The sequence below is a fragment of the Ovis canadensis genome, chromosome 13, assembly GCF_042477335.2.
Source record: "Ovis canadensis isolate MfBH-ARS-UI-01 breed Bighorn chromosome 13, ARS-UI_OviCan_v2, whole genome shotgun sequence".
Lineage (NCBI taxonomy): Eukaryota > Metazoa > Chordata > Mammalia > Artiodactyla > Bovidae > Ovis > Ovis canadensis.
This window is the reverse complement of record NC_091257.1, coordinates 38,846,477-38,863,237: the sequence shown is the minus strand read 5'-3', so window position 1 is coordinate 38,863,237 and position 16,761 is coordinate 38,846,477. Positions and strand designations below refer to the sequence as shown.

Sequence of the window (16,761 nt, the reverse complement as noted above, 5' to 3'; positions counted from 1 at the left end):
CAGCCTGGCATTTTGCATGATGTACTCTGCATATAAGTTAAATAAATAGGGTGACAATATACAGCCTTGATGTACTCCTTTCCCAATTTTGAACCAGTTAGTTGTTCCAAGTGCAGTTCTAACTGTTGCTTCTTGACCTGCATACAGATTTTAGAACGCAGGTACGGCGGTCCCATCTCTTTAAGAATTTTCCACAGTTTGTTGTGATCCACACAGTCAAAGGCTTTAGTGTAGTCAATAAAGCAGGTAGATGTTTTTCTGGAACTCTCTTGCTTTTTCAGTGATCAGCAGATGTTGGCAATTTGATCTCTGGTTCCTCTGCCTTTTCTAAATCCAGCTTGAACATCTGGAAGTTCTCAGTTCATGTACTATTGAAGCCTGGCTTGGAGAATTTTGAGCATTACTTTGCTAGTGTGTGAGGTGAGTATAAGTGCAATTGTGTGGTAATTTGAACATTCTTTGGCATTGCCTTTCTTCAGAATTGGAACGAAAACTGACCTTTTCCAGTCCTGTGGAAACTCAGCTCCACTGCTGAGTTTTCCAAATTTGCTGGCACATTGAGTGCAGCACTTTAACAGTATTATCTTTTAGGATATGAAACAGCTCAACTGGAATTCCATCACCTCCACTAGCTTTGTTTGTAATGACGCTTCCTAAGGCCCACTTGACAAGTCCCTCACCACATATATAATTTGCAAAAGTTTTCTCCTATTCTGTATGGTTTCTTTTCATTTTCTTGATATCCTTGGAAATGTAAAAGTTTTAAATTTTGATGATATCCAGCTTATTCTTCATTCGTTGCTTGTGTTTTTGGTGTCATACCTAAGAACCATTTCCTAAGTTTATGAGTTAGAAAAATCTTTAGGGCTTCCCTAGTGGCTCAGTGGTGAGCTGCCCATGCAGGAGACTTGCATTCAATCCCTGGTCTGGGAAGATCCCGCATGCCCGCAGACTAGCTAAGCCCGTGTACCACAGGTACTGACCCTGTGCTCGAGAGCTCAGGAGCTGCAACTGCTGAGCCCATGTGCCACAACAAGAGAAGCCACTGCAATGAGAAGCCTGCACACCACAACGAGGGAGTAGCTGCTGCTCTCCACACCTAGAGGAAAGCCCAAGCACAATGAAGACCCAGCGCAGCCAAAAATAAATAAAAATTTAAAAAATCTTCATCTATCATCCAACATATATTTTCTCTTTTCCATACTGGTGTCATCCTCTAATTTAACAAGCTGATAATGTCTGTCCTTATGGACGTGAGTAATACCCACTCCAGTATTCTTGGGCTTCCCTGGTGACTCAGCTGGTAAAGAATCTGCCTGTGATGCATGAGACCTGGGTTCGATCCCTGGGTTGGGAAATTCCGTTGGAGAAGGGAACAGCTACCTGCTCCAGTATTCTGGCCCAGAGAATCCTATGGACTGTATAGTCCACGGAGTCGCAGAGAGCTGGACACAACTGAGCGACTTTCACATAGTGTATAGTCAGTAAGCAGGTACACATCTGTGTAACCACCCTCTCTCTTATTTCCGGGCAGAACTCTATGCTAATGCAGTGGGGGGTTCAGGCAGTGGCAGCACCATCCTGGGGTTCAAATCCCATTCTCAGCTTATATTATTCATGACCTTGGGCAAGTTACTTAACCCTCCTCATCAATCTGAGGTCAGTTTTCTCAACTTTAAAATGTAGGTAATAGTAGTGAACATAAAGTGCTAGTCACTCAGTCATGTCTAACTCTTTACGACCCCATAGACTGTAGCCTACCAGGCTCCTCTGTCCATAGGGATTCTCCAGGCAAGAATACTCGAGTGGGTTCCAGGGGAACCAGGGGATCTTCCTGACCCAGGGATTGAAGCCAGGTCTCCTGCATTGCAGGTGGATTCTTTACCATCTGAGCCACCAGAGAAGTCCCAGGTAATTATAGTACTTATTACTGAGTTCATAGGGCATTTCTGAGGATGAAATGCGTTAATACACAGAGAAAGCCCTTGCTTGTTCCTTCCTTTTCTTATTTTACACCATGTTCATGAGAATATTGTTTATTCCATAAAAACTAATTAACTCCTGATGTGCGCCTTGCACTCTGTTGGATTCTGAGGCTAAAACTTTTTGGAGAAAATTAAAACAGATTTCTTTCCTCAAGACATTAACAGTTTAATAAGGAATTCAGATTTTAAATAATCATATAATGGACTTTGAGGTATAATTTTTTACAGAGTGAGTGGGATCTCAGAAGGATCCACTAGCCCCTGGCTGTGGGTTGACAAGGTTTAAGGGTGGGTACCAAGAAGGAGGGAGGGTGTTTTAAGAATTCGGTTGAAATTCAGAGGCACTGTTTTCCCAGCAGTTCCTGGCTACAGAATGGCCAGTCACAGCCAATAAGAGGATGTTGTTGAACTTGACGGACAGTCTGCTAGGCCTAAAGCACAGCAGAAGCAGAAAAGATGCATTTGTGTAGGTGGTTCTTAATGCAGAGCCAGCCCCTACGATGTTGTTGTTGTCCAGTGGTTCAGTCGTGTCCAACTCTTTGCGACCCCATGGACTGCGCACGCCAGGCTTCTGGGTCCTTCACCATCTTCTGGAGTTTCCTCAAACTCATGTCCATTGAGTCAGTGATGCCATCCAACCATCTCATCCTCTGTCGTCCCCTTCTCCTGCCTTCAATCTTTCTCAGCAGAAGAAAAAAAATCACAGTCAAGTCCCCTTGAAAACAGATCCTTAAAATGTTGTCTGTTGAAAATATATGAAAAGTGATCAGCTCAATCTGGTAAACTGTTTATACTCATAAACCATTCTCCCATCCCCTACTCCACCCCCACCCCCCAGCATTCTTGAGGATTTATTCCTCACTGTGCATCCAGTTAATGGTCTTTCTAAGGCAAGATTTCTCTAATTATTCTACTCCCTATTAAGAAGGCAGAGAATCTTCACATTGTTAAATACATCACCACAGCAGTATTATTTGTTTGTTTGAAGTCTGTGGGTTGCTAGGTAAAAAGATACAGAATACATATTTCTAGCTATGATTACTTCTGATTTTTTTTTTAAATGTCTGGGGGAGGGGGAGAGATGAGGGAGGAGGTTGGCCAGCAGCTTCCCAAACCTCAGTGAATGATTCTAAAGCAGTCATTTGGCTCCCTCTGGTGGACTTTTCCAGAATTACTCATTCCCCCTACTAAAAGCTTGTTACAAACAACAAACTCACACTCGTTTGGAAAATGGAAAGGAGCAATGTAACAGTCTACCAACCCAAACTCTCAGTTGTATGTCAAGGGTGAGGGGAATTGGCTGATGTCTAGCCAGAGAAAGAGCTTAACGGAAGAGAGAAAATTGATTCAACTCTGCCCCATGCAACAGAGATGCAGCATTTTAGCAATATTCATATATCAGTTTTCTAGTTACCAATCCTATCTATACCCTACCACCCTAGTCTACAGCAAAAAGCCCATTCAGATTCAGTACAACTCAGGGTCACACTACCCCTCACAGCCCTCAGTAAAATTGAATGACGCCCTCTATTGGCTCAGATAAGTCACATTTGTGAGATTTTTTTTTTTCTTCATTTGGAATACTCAGAGTCTATGCCTAAACAGAGCTGTTTCTGAGGCTCTCAGACTTCCAGGACCCCCCTCCGCCCCCGCCCATTGGTTGTATGTTTCTAATTGTTTGATAAAAGACACTTAATTATAAACAGTCAGTGAAGCTCATGCGCAATTTGCATTCTGTGCACTGTGTGTGTACTTGGCTTGTTGGTGGGATATCACAGGGGTGGAAGATCACTGGGGTGCCAAGGCTTTCTGGGGTCCAAGCAATGCCCCCTGGAGGACAAAAGTGGGTCGGGTCAGACACTGCTCACCCCCTGAGTATTTCCTTCTACCTGTGGGGTCCTCTGAACTCCCTCCTCAGCCCCCATTTCCTGCCCACCTCTCTGTGATGCTATGTTATTAGATGGGACCAGTTGTGCCTGGAGCCCATTGTGATGGCTGAGCCATGGGACTCCAGGGAAGGGGTGTTTGTCCTTGGTGGCGTCTCGCTGTCCACAGACTTTGGCTTCAGTCCACTGACTCAGGGCAAACCGGAGGCTAGTTTCTCATGCGTTCTCTTCTCCTCAGCCCCACATGCGTCTTCTCTAACCTCACCAGGGCTGCCCTCTACCCCCACCCCCATACAACTTCTAATTGCAGTAGGAGAAAGTACTGAAAACTTAAAGGAGACACACTAAGCATTTGGGCTGTTAAATATATTTTTAGCGATCAACTCTGAATTATAAAGTTTATCTCAGATCCAATAGAGAAGGAGAATGACCCAAGAGGAAGGAAGCGGGGTGAGAGAGACTTTAATTAAACAATTTATATACACATATACATAGGTGTAATAGGATCTATAAACGAAATGTACATATATATGTATATAAAGACTTCCCTGGTGGCTCAGATGGTAAAGCGTCTGTCTACAATGCAGGAGACCTGGGTTTGATCCCTGGGTTGGGAAGATTCCCTGGAGAAGGAAATGGCAACCCACTCCAGTACTCTTGCCTAGAAAATCCCATGGACGGAGGAGCCTGGTGCAGGCTACTGTCCATGGGGTCACAAAGAGTTGGACACGACTGAGCGACTTGTACATTAAAAAAAATGTATATATATATATTCTCTTTTCCTCCAGAAAGGTCTTGAAAAGGGGAGGCATTTTTCAATTTATCTAAATATGAGTTCCAGCACTTCTTATGATTGTAACCACAAAAAAAAGTGTTGACAGTGATTAAGATATCTAGGGGTTTACAGATGCTTAGAACACTTTCCTAGATTTCCTCAAATAGGGATACAGGGTTGAAAAGAATCTTCAGAGATCTTGTTGGCCAGATCCTGCTAATCTTCTGGATGCCCCAGTGATCTCCCCCTTAAAAGAAAATTGTATCTATTGCTTTTTTGAAAAGTCCTTGTTGTTCTCGTGAATGACAAAACCCAGCTCTTATTCCAAAAATGGAGCAGAGTAGGTAAAAGGAGTGGGAGATAGCCCCGTGCTCGTGCATAGGAAAGACCCCCAGCCAAGGTTCTCCACCTGACTGCTGGCAACGTCCCGGGGTGGGAGTGGCTGACTGCTTGGGGCATGGCCCAGGCTGACCAGGTACCCAATCAGGTGCACTCCAGCCCGCTCTGGGCCAGATGGTACATCATCTGAACAAGATGTTGGGGATCACACAGGTTGCATGCTGTCTGACAACTTGCATGTTGTAACGGTGCCCACCCTCCACCCCTGAGGATTCTCTGACAGATAGAGCTTTTGATTGGTCAGTGGCCTGAGTCACAGATCAGGCTCTCCTGTTATCCCGCCGTGAGCAGAACACACGGCCTTTGCACCTCCACCATCCTGGCACCTGGGCTTGGCCACAAAAAGTTCGATAAAACCTCAGGTTGACACCCCCGGTCATGTCTGGAGCAAATCTGCATCCAGAAAGGGGTGACTGGGGAACCAGCAAAGGCGGCCCAGCCATGCACAGAGAAGAACTGCGGTGTGGACTCCAGGGAATGGAGCGTGCTGAAGGGATGGGACTTCTCATTTACCACTTTTCGAGATTCCAGTTATCCTGTCTCAAAATGGCTTGAAGCACCAGCCAGTGCACACCTGTGGCCTCCCTTGTTTTGTTTCCACAAATCAAGCTGACTGGCATCTAGTTGTGTGACCTGGGACCAATTGTTAATTCCTCTGAGCTGCGTTTCCTCCTTCGGAGCAAATCGAACTTGACTGTGCAGATCCACTTGGGTACCCACATTCTATCTGGTTTCAGTTAGACTTGAATTATAGGTATTTACCAAATGCTAGTTACTCGTATATGCCACATGGTGCAGAAGCCCTCTGCTCGGTTGCACCCTCCTTCCAACAGCCTTCTGAGTTAGGTCCTATTATTGTGTCCCGTTTTACAGGTGAGGAAACCATGGCACAGAGAAGTTAAAGGACTTTCTTAAGGTCACGCAGCTGTTGAGTGTCAGAATCAGGATTCAAATCGTAGCTGGCTTTGGAGGCTGAACTTCAGCCACCTGCTGTGCCGTGAGATCCTACAGGGACCTGCCCCGGGCTGCACAGCGGGCAAGTAATAGATTCCGAATGAAAGCCACATTTCCTCTGAATCTAAGAGAGTCCATCCTTTCAGCACTCTGCTGTACTAGCTCTCAAGTGCTGGTTCTAGTAGCAAACTTTTGTAAACATAAAGGCAAACATCTAAGGGCAGCACATTTGTTAATTAAATAAACAGTGGCATAGCCATGCAAAACAATACACTTTAACATTACATGGTAGAATATTTATTTACACGGGAAGGTGTTTATGATATATTAAGTGCAGCAAGCAGTTACAAAACAGTGTGTGGCTTAGATTTACATGCAATCCTGGAAAGGGTCATGAAAAAAATCATGAAATATGATTTCTAGCCTATTAGCTTGTAAACATGTAGACGTTCTGGCGATACTGATCCTGGTGGTATGTGGACATTGTTGTTGTTCAGCTGCTAAATCATGCCCATCTGTTTGTGACCCCACGGATTGCAACACGTGAGGCTTCCCTGTGCTTCACTGTCTCCCAGGGTTTGCTCAGATTCATGTCCATTGAGTCGGTGATGCTATCTAACCATCTTACCCTCTGCCGCCCCCTTTCCTTTTGCTTTCAGTCTTTCCCAGAATCAGGGTCTTTTCTAATGATTTGGCTGTTTGCATCAAGTGGCCAAACTATTGGAGCTTCAGCTTCAGCATCAGTCCTTCCAATTGAATATCCAGGGTTGATATTGACAGGCTGTTGCTGAGCTGTGAAAGATGCCAGGGTTCTTGGCCTCCAGAGGAGAGGAATTCAATCTGGGGCCAGTGACGAGGCTTTATCACTCAGAGCTTTTGTGTAGTGAAGTTTTATTAAAGTATAAAGAGGCAGAGAAAGCTTCTGACATACACATCAGAAGGGGGCAGAAAGAGTGCCCCCCTGCTAGCCTTTAGCAATATGTTATATACCTATCAGCAAGCTGTTAATTAGAGAAAGGAGATGTCTCAAAAAACTCGGAGTGGCACCAGGCCCCTCACCCACAACATGCATTTTGAGATAACATTGGCACCAGGTGAGTCATCCTGGGCCAAAAATGATTGACATGAATCTTGAAGAAAGGCAGGTTTCCAAGTAAATATATAGTTTCATTAACATAGATTAGGAGAACAATGTGTGAGTAAAACATACAGATTTGTTGAACCCTTATTGGTTCTGAGTCTTAAGTGAACCGACTTGAAGAAAGACAGAGTCTAGGGTAAACACATAGTTGATTAGCATAGCTTAAGAAAAACATTTCCATAAGAAAAACGCATTGGTTAGCTCAAGGTTTGAGAAAAATTAAGTTCAGGTGGAGCGAGATATTGTCATGGCAACACAAAATTTTTTTTTCTTTACATTTTAAAAAAGTTTTAACTGGAGGCTAATTACTTTACAGTATTGTGGTGGTTTTGGCCATACATTGACATGAATCAGCCATGGGTGTGCATGTGTTCCCCATCCTGAACCCCCCTCCCACCTCTCTCCCCAGCCCATCCCTCAGGGTCTTCCCAGTGCACCGGCCCTGAGCACGCTGTCTCATGCATTGAACCTGGGCTGGCAATCTTTTTCACATATGATAATATACATGTTTCAATGCTATTCTCTCAAATCATCCCACCCTCGCCTTCTCCTGCAGAGTCCAAAAGTCTGTTCTTTACGTGTGTCTCTTTTGCTGTCTTGCATATAGTGTCATCGTTACCACCTTTCTAAATTCCATATATATGCGTTAATATACTGTATTGGTGCAACACAGAATTTTAAGAGAAATCTCCTTTTAATTTTGTATACAAAGGATCATGTGAAGTCGTGTCCGACTCTTTATGACCCCGTGGACTGACTATATATAGCCTGGCAGGGTCCTCTGTCTGTGGGATTTTCCAGGCAAGAATACCAGGGAAGCCCCTTAATTTTGTATAGAGAAGGGGAAAAGAATCTGACCCTTGTAGAGTTTCCTCTTGCCACTCAAGAGAGAGATAAAAAATGTCTGAAACTTGCAGCTTATTTCCTCCATTTGGAGACCCCTAGTCTTTTTGCCTGTTACCCTCTCAATATCCTTTAGGATTCACTGGTTTAATCTTGCAGTCCAAGGGACTCTCCAGAGTCTTTTCTAGCACCACAATTCGAAAGCATCGATTCTTCTGTGCTCAAGTCTTCTTTATGGTCCAGCTGTCACATTCATACATGACTAGTGGGAAAAAACATAGCTCTGACTATACGGACCTTTGTCAGCAAAGTGAAGTCCCTGCTTTTAAATATGCTGTCTAGGTTTGTCATAGCTTTCCTTCTAAGAAGCAAGCAGGAAACGTCTTTTAATTTCATGGCTGCAGTCACCATCCACAGTGATTTTGGGGCCCAGGAAAATAATATCTGTCACTGCTGCCACTTTTTCCCCTCTCATTTGTTGAAAAATGATGGGACCGGATGTCATGATCTTGGTTTTTTTAATCTTGAGTTTTAAGCCAGATTTTTTATTCTCCTGTTTCACCCTCATCCAGTGACTCTTCACTTTCTCCCATTAGAATGGTGTCATCTGCCTATCTGAGGCTGTTGATATTTCTCCTGGCAATCTTGATTCCAGCTTGTGATTCATCCATCCCAGCATTTCACATGATGTACTCTGTATATAAGTTATATAAGCACGGTGACAATATACAGCCTTGATATACTCCTTTCACGGTTTGGAACCAGTCTGTTGTTCATGTCTGGGTCTAACTTTTACTTCTTGACCTGCCTACAGGCTTCATAGGAGACAGGTAAGCATTTTCCACAGTTTGTTGTGATCCACACAGTTACAGGCTTCAGCATAATCAATGAAGCAGAAGTAGATGTGTGGGAACTCACATGCATTATGGGAGGGAGTGTATGTTGGCAAAATTACTTTGAAAATTAGCTAGTCAGTCTTGAAATATTTATACCCTTCAACTCAGAAATTCTAGTTTTAAATACATATCTTAAGAAACTCTTGAAGAAGTGCAGGAGGCAGTTTGTGCATGGGATTTCCTGCAGTAAGAGTAAAATGTTGGGAACAACCTAAATTTTAATAATAGAGGAAGAAGTAAGGTGCTGTATTCATACAGCAATACTACACAGACCTGCCGTTAACCTGCATAAAAGTTAGTTCAGAAATATAAACACCTTAAAAGGATTTTTATTTCTTTACTAAGATGTTTTTATTTAATAGGAAGAAGATGTTGACTTGACTGACACTTCTGCAGAGTAGTCCAAATATGTTGTCATCCAAACTAGGACAGTCTTAGGAAGGATGGGACAACTGACAGATCAGTGCAGCCCAGCACATGGGACATAAGGTCATCCTAAGGACAACCATCAGAAGTACTTTGTGTAGCCATGAGCCAGACGGCCAGCCACCCAACATGCATTGTCATCCAGTGGGGTACTTACTGGGCACCTACTGCGAATCAGACACATGTAGGTCCCGAAAAAACTGCAGTGACCTTGATAGCCTTGGTGGCTGAACTAATAGCTTCTGAGCTAATACCTTCACTGAGCAGACTGGCCCTGCCTAGGGCCCATTGCTCCAAGGCAGGACAACAGCAGACGGTGGCTTTTCAGGCTATACATGAGACTGGCTATTTACACCAGGGAAGGGAAGGGGGGTCAGGAGGGACTGTGGCTGAAAGGAAGCCATCAAACTGTAATGGGGATGTTTGCAGCCCATCATTGTGACAGGAAGAATAAAAACATTCTCTTTTTTCTATCAATATTTACTTTAACATTTTTAAAATTAATTTTTATTAGAGTATAATTGCTTTACAATGCTGTGTTAGTTTCTACTGTACAGCAAAGTAAATCAGCTATACATATACATATATCCTAAGAGGGGAAGAATGTTAAGTAATTATATAATTTATGAACTGCAAATGTAATAAGTGATTTCAGAGAGTCCAGGGTACATGAATGGGAGGATCTGACGCTGCCCAGGACCTCACAGGTTTTCCTAAGGAAGTGACTGGAAGCTGAGACTTAAGAGAGAGAGAGCAATGAGGCCAGTGGGAGGGACAAGGGATTCTACCAAGAGGCCCTTCTCACATTGAAAAGAATGAGCACGCAGCATGTCTGTGGATTCAAATGAGAAGTTCATGAGCTTGGTTTATTTTTTATTTTCCTACATTATTAGAAAAAAAAATTCAATCCTGCTGTTCAAAGCTGCACTTCATTTTGAGTATTTGACTCGGCAATAAAAGGCAACAAAGGGGACTTTCTTGGCAGTCCAGTGGCTAAGTCTTCATGCTCCCAGTGCAGGGGGCCTGGATTCGATCCCTGGTCAGGGAACTAGATCCCACATGCTGCAACTAAGACCCGGTACAGCCATATAATAAATATTAAAAAAAAAGAAGGCAACAAGGATAAATCCTAAAGCAAGCACAGAGAATCATACCCAGTGTCTTGTAATAACGTATAGCCGAATATAATCTGCAGAAATACCGGGTCACTATGCTCACCTGAAACTGACGCAGTATAGTAAATCAAATGCACATCAATAAAACTTAAGAGGCTTCCTGGCGATTTCGAGTAAAGCAGTCTGCAGACTCACTGGTTTCCTGGGATGTGCCCAGAGTTCCACGGCAGCCAGAGAGTGGGGAGAATCCCTTCCTGATGCTGACCCTGGGGATGGACCCACCCCTGCTCCAGCACCGCATGGCCAGGCGTCCTGGGACGTGTGCTGCTGGTGGCCCCGTGCCGCCGCAGGCCAGCAGCTGTGTTCTGTCATGGCCCCTCTGCGTGTTTTTATGAGCTGACTGGTTTTGATGTCCCCAACTCCTGCTTGCTGCTTCCTGTGTTAGGGTTTTATCTTTCAAGTGGCCCCGGAATTCTGTATGCGGAGGAGCCCACAGTGATGGGACCCAGCTGGGATCATCATGCTGCTGCTGCTAAGTTGCTTCAGTCGTGTCCGACTCTGTGCGACCCCGTGGACTGCAGCCTACCAGGCTCCTCTGTCCATGGGATTTGCCAGGCAAGAGTACTGGAGTGGGTTGCCATTGCCTTCTCTGGGGATCATCATGAGACGGGCAAATCCTGCGCTGATGAAAACAGTCTTCTTGCCTCTGCCAGGCTGGCTCTGCCCTTTTCTCTGGGGCAGTAGTTTCACTGCCATGATCTTCCTGGGAATCAACCTGGGACGACTGATCCAGGATTCATGACTGACCAGGGACACTGGGAGCTTACCTTCTATCTCTGGAGTGCTCCTTATTTCTAGGGCTGTTCATGGACAGTTAGGGCATTAATTTTGCTTAAGATAAAATGAGGATTTTTTTAGAAAAATAAAAAATAACTTTTTTGACTGCCCTGAGTCTTAGTTGCTGCATGTGAGATTTAATTCCCTGACCAGGGATCGAACCCAGGCCCCATGAATTGCGAACATGGAGTCTTAGCCACTGGACCATCAGGGAAGTCCCAAGTCTCCTTATCTTTAAAGATCTTTTTACAATATTTATTTATTTATTTATAAATAAGTTGGGTTTATTGGGTTGGGTCTCAGTTGCAGCACACCTTTCGTTGGGTCTTTTGTTACAGCGCACAGACTGTTTGCCACACAGGCTTAGTTTCTCTGTAGCATGTGGGATCTTAGTTCCTCCACCAGGGATGGAACCCACGTCCCCTATATTGCATGGCAGATTCTTAACCACTGGACCCAGTGAAGTCCCTCTCTTAACTTTTAATGCCCAAATTACAATAATTAGAGGTTCTCTGGTGCCTTTCCTGGTGGCGCAGAAAGTAAAGAATTTGCCTGAGATGCAACCTAGGTACAATCCCTGGGTTGGGAAGATACCCTGGAGAAGAGAATGGCAACCCAGTTCAGCGTTCTTGCCTGGGGAAAAATCCCACGGACAGAGGAGCTTGGTAGGCTACAATCCATGGGGTTGCAAAGAGTCAGACACGACTGAGCAACTAACACTTAAATACACCTTAAAATGGACATTGCTATCTTTCTGTCTCCCAGTTGTTCTGGGGAGTCTCGGAAAGGGGTCATGGAGGCAGCCTCCAGCCAGTCTCTGGTGCAGCCACCAAGCTGTGCAGCTCCTGTTGGAGGCTCCTGGGGTGCAGGGTGCAGTGATGTATCAGTGGCGGCTGCTACGGGGACACCAACACTGACCACTCCCTCACCCCACCACTGACCTGCGAGGGAACGAGACACCGCTAGGACACCTGAAGAGGCTGGTGTAAAGGCTGCCCCCCAGCACTCTGCTGGACTATTTCCTCCCCTCTCTCCTAGTTTGTACTATTCTCCTTAACTATCTCCAGAAGACCTGCTTCTGATCCTTGTCCAAAATCTTACAGAGATTTTCATGAAAAGAGTTCCTTCCCTGGATGGTCCAAACCCCATCGAGGAGGCCTTCCTCTGTAACACAAATGCTGTCATGCGTATGGATGAACGCAAGCAGATCTGGGAACATGAGTTCCCTATACTGACAGCGTCACCTATACTAACAGCATCTGTGTTTGCCCCACCCCAAATGTCCCATCCCAGGGGCACCTCTGTGCGTCTCATGAGCGCACAGCAGAATACACCGTTAGCTGGCTCTGATTTATAATAGGAAGGAATTAGTGATTGGAAACCAATTTACATCAGTTTATTTATTGATTAAAGGTAAACTGAATCACCCATATATTTTTTTCCATATTTATTTAGTTGGCCGGGTCGGGTCTTCATTGCATCACGCAGGATCTTTATTGCATCACGTAGGATCTTTTGTTGTGGCGTGTGGACTCTCCACTTCTGGTGGGCAGGCTTTGGTAGCTGCAGCACGCAGGCTTAGTTGCTATGGGGCATGTGGGATCTTAATTCCCAGACCAGGGATGGACGGAACATGAGTCCCCGGCATTGCAAGGTGGATTCTGAAACCTGGACCACCAGGGAAGTCCCACATGTTTAAAAGGTAAAATAATTGACAAAAGTGGATAAAATTACTGGAAAATACATTTAAATGTAGATTATTCTGGAGTGCACAAACATTAATAATAAAAAATACTAGTGATCTGAAAGATTCATTTTGATCAACAGTCATTCAGAAGTTTGCTTAGAACTAAGGAGGAAATTTTAAATTCATTCATGGAAAACAGTGTTAAGCAAGCAGAGTAAGCACAATGATTCAAAAGCATTAGGAAAAATACCCCCCAATTTGGAAACAGTTTTCTTAAAAAATACAAAAATTCATAGGACTTGTAAATGTTATCCTCATTCAAACTCTTACATTAAAAAAAAAATTATGGTGAGTAAAAAAAATGCTTAAAGGCTCATAAAAGTTTGCCAGAATTTTGTTTGCAGTGATTATTTTTTAATTTGTTCACTGGTTGCACTGGGCCTGGACTGCCCCACGTGGGCGCTCTCTAGCTGTGGCAAGCAGGGGCCATTAGTTGCAGTTTGAGGGCTTCTCATTATGGAGCACAGGTTCTAGGGGTGCTCGGGCTTCAGTAGTTGCTTCCTACAGGCTCTATAGTTGTGGCTCAAGGGTTTAGTTGCTCTGCCACACTTGGAATCTTCCCAGACCTGGGATCGCACCCATGTCCCCTGCATTGGCAGGCAGAGTCTTACCCACCATGCCACCAGGGAAGTCCCTGTATTTATTTTTATTTATTTTACTATTTTTTACTTTAGTTTTTACAATTGGTTATTTGGTGTCATAAAGCTATCACGTATTTGGTTTGGAGGTGGAGCCACTTTTGTTAAGTGGAGACCACCATGGGGGTTCCCTGGGCTCCTGGCTGCTTCTTGTCTATGGCAAAACATGTGACACGTTGCTCAGCCATTCTAGAAGCATTGCTGAACTTAGACTGAACCACGGTCTAGGTTTCACTGAAGCCCTTTTGGAGGGGGTGTGATCACCGTGGATGTCATGGGGGCCGTGCTCTTGCCCATCCTCCCTGCTTATGGATTTCCTGAGGGTCTCTGGGCCAAGGAGGAGACCTCAGGGAGCAGCTCTGCCCCTGCAGTCATTGTTCCCATTCTAGGATCACTTGTTAGCCTAGGATCTGGGGAGGTGCCACGTTTCATGTTCAGTGGAAATGGCCACCCCAAAGACCTCTCAAAGGGGCTCCTCCTCCCAGTCCTGGCTCAGGGCCCAGACCCAGGTAAGGGAGGCTCCACTCCTGCTGGGGACGATTCTTCTCCATCGTCCCTTCTCTTAGTGGCCCTCCTCAGTGCCCACCCCCAGTGAAGCTCACCCTGCCCCTTGTCCTTTTCATCCCCCTGTTCCTACGCCCTCTGGGGTACCTGCAGGAACAAGCATGAGGCCAAAAAGGCACCTGGAGACAGCATTTCAGCATGGGCTGCCTCGAATGCTCTCCTTCCCAGGGCAGGGCCTCTCCCATCTCATACTGTCTAGGTGCTGAGGCAGATCTTGGCCTCAGTCCTCAGTGTTCCGGCTCCACGAAGGCAGGTCTGAGGGGGTGCAAGATGGCCACCCATTTACATGGTGGAACACTGCTGAAAATGGAGCACAGAGCTTGAAGCTCTCAGAGACTCCTGGTGACCCCTGACGGTGGCCTTGCAAAGTCCTCAAGTCCATTCTTCTGCCCGAAATCAGGACTGTACCTGAATCGTTAGGCAAATTTAACATCCTAGAGAAGCCACCTAATGCAGTTTCCACCCATGAGGACCACCTTGGGAGAGGCTGTGAGGTGTGAGGGCTCAGGAACCTTGGGTATCCCAATCGTCATGAGCTAGTTCAGTCTCTCTGGGATTCAGTTTGCTTAACGGAAAGACGCTTGCTCCTTGGAAGAAAAGTTATGACCAACCTAGACAGAATATTAAAAAGCAGAGACATTACTTTGCCAACAAAGGTCCATCTAGTCAAAGCTATGGTTTTTCCAGTGGTCATGTATGGATGTGAGAGTTGGACTATAAAGAAAGCTGAGCACCAAAGAATTGATGCTTTTGAACTGTGATGCTGGAGAAGACTCTTGAGAGTCCCTTGGACTGCAAGGAGATCCAACCAGTCCATCCTAAAGGAGATCAGTCCTGAATATTCATTGGAAAGACTGGTGCTGAAGCTGAAACTCCAATACTTTGGCCATCTGATCCAAAGAACTGACTCATTGGAAAAGACCCTGATGCTGGGCAAGATTGAAGGTGGGAAGAGAAAGGGACAACAGAGGATGAGATGGTTGGATGGCATCACTGACTCGATGGACGTTGAGTTTGAGTAAGCTCCAGGAGTTGGTGATGGACAGGGAAGCCTGGTGTGCTTCAGTGCATGGGGTTGCAAAGAGTCAGACACGACTGAGCAACTGAACTGAACTGAACTGAAAATGTACAGGGATTGAACCTAGTGCCTTCTCATTCTCTTCTCTCAGTGGCATTTTACGGTGTTTGGAGTCTGTTGGTGTCTGGGGGAACAGTCCTGATGACGGGATACTCTGTGTAGGCGAAGGAAGGGCTTTGCAGGCGATGGTCAGGGACCAGGGAGAACATGGATAGCCCTGGCCTTCTGCCAGCACCCACCCTGGCAAGTGGTTTCTTACCAAGACATCAGTCCCCAGCAGTGGAGATCGCAGGGGAGTCTGGTGACCCCTAGAAGCAAGTCCGGTTCTCAAGTTAATGATGTGCTAAGAGATTCACAGACAAGAGCATCCTCATTGTTGGAGATGCCTTCAGTGGTTCTGAGAGCTGGGCCATCGATGAAGATGCTGATCCCGAGCAAAGCTTGAGACTGAAATCAATCAAGCAGCCGTGTTTATAGAGTAACATGTAGAAAATAGATGCATTTAATTGCTAATTGTTCTTAAGACCCCTACTAAGATTTTTTTTGTTTTAATGTGGCCTAAATGTTCTCCTCGCAGGCATGGGTGAAGGAATCACAGTTTATTCAGAGGCTGACATGCTGCTGATTGAAGTACAAAGCAGGGTAATCAAGGTTGGTTTTGTTTTTTGCATATGGCTTTTAACATTTACAAAGAAAATGATTTCAAGGGGTACATGCTAGAAAGAAATAAGCTGTAAACAGTTACCAATCAGTCAAATACTCCGATTACTAAGAATATCTCCCCCTCCCACCCTCATTTCTTACCACCCCTCCCCCGTCATCAGCATATAAATGCAACAGGAATTATTCTTTTGTTCATGACTCTCGGTGGGGAGGGGATAAAGGGTCAGACTAAAGGGTGTCCCAAGCTCTGAGACTCCAGTTCCCTGGCTTGGATACCTTCACACACACAAACCTCCTCCCTGACTCGGGCAGGGAGGCAGCCTCATGGGATTACCTCCAATTCAGGTGAAAAGAACAGAAGCCTCTTTGTCTTCCATCTCTGCTCCCCAGAACTAGACTCGGGGGGCTCCTCGATGGTGCATTTTAATATAGGAGAAAGGTCACAGAGCATGAGGAAATTGAGCTGACATAGACAGCAAGTCTGCAGAATGCCTATTCTTGGAGGAATTCCTCTCTTGCTGGAGTATTGAGAAAATAGCCTTTTCCTGGAGTCCTGCAGCCCCAGGAGTATCTTGCGGGACACCTTACAATGTCAGTGGGTTGACAGGCCTGGGAATCTCAAGGTCACTGGTAATATAATGTGTTCAGATCACCTTTACATTATGGAGGATGGATAACGCTGTTCAACCACGCCAGGGCAGAATCAAGCCATGGTGACCCTTGAGAAACATCCTTGGACTATTTTTCAGGATAGGTGGTCTTAAAACCCCTCAGAGTGATGGGGTTTTCCATTGCTCCAGTACCCCTCTAGTCG

General features: G+C 45.3%; 1 protein-coding gene across 8 annotated transcripts in view; it reads right to left on the bottom strand.

Moving 5' to 3' along the window:
- Positions 1-2,126: 2,126 nt before the first annotated feature.
- The window catches only part of MSRB2 (methionine sulfoxide reductase B2), a 49,037-nt gene continuing 34,402 nt past the window's right edge, over positions 2,127-16,761 (bottom strand). The window contains exons 5-6 of one of the 8 annotated variants that reach the window (XR_011248107.1): positions 15,544-15,731; positions 2,127-2,727 (exon numbers count right to left, since the gene is read on the bottom strand). Coding sequence is in view for 4 of the 8 variants with exons in the window: in XM_069547422.1 (XP_069403523.1) it covers positions 2,507-2,662 (156 nt within the window). In the remaining 4 variants the exon portion in view is untranslated. Of the gene's footprint in view, positions 2,728-12,642; positions 15,732-16,761 lie in introns of those variants that run through there. The other 7 variants (XR_011248106.1, XR_011248105.1, XR_011248104.1 and 4 more) reach the window with 7 other exon arrangements.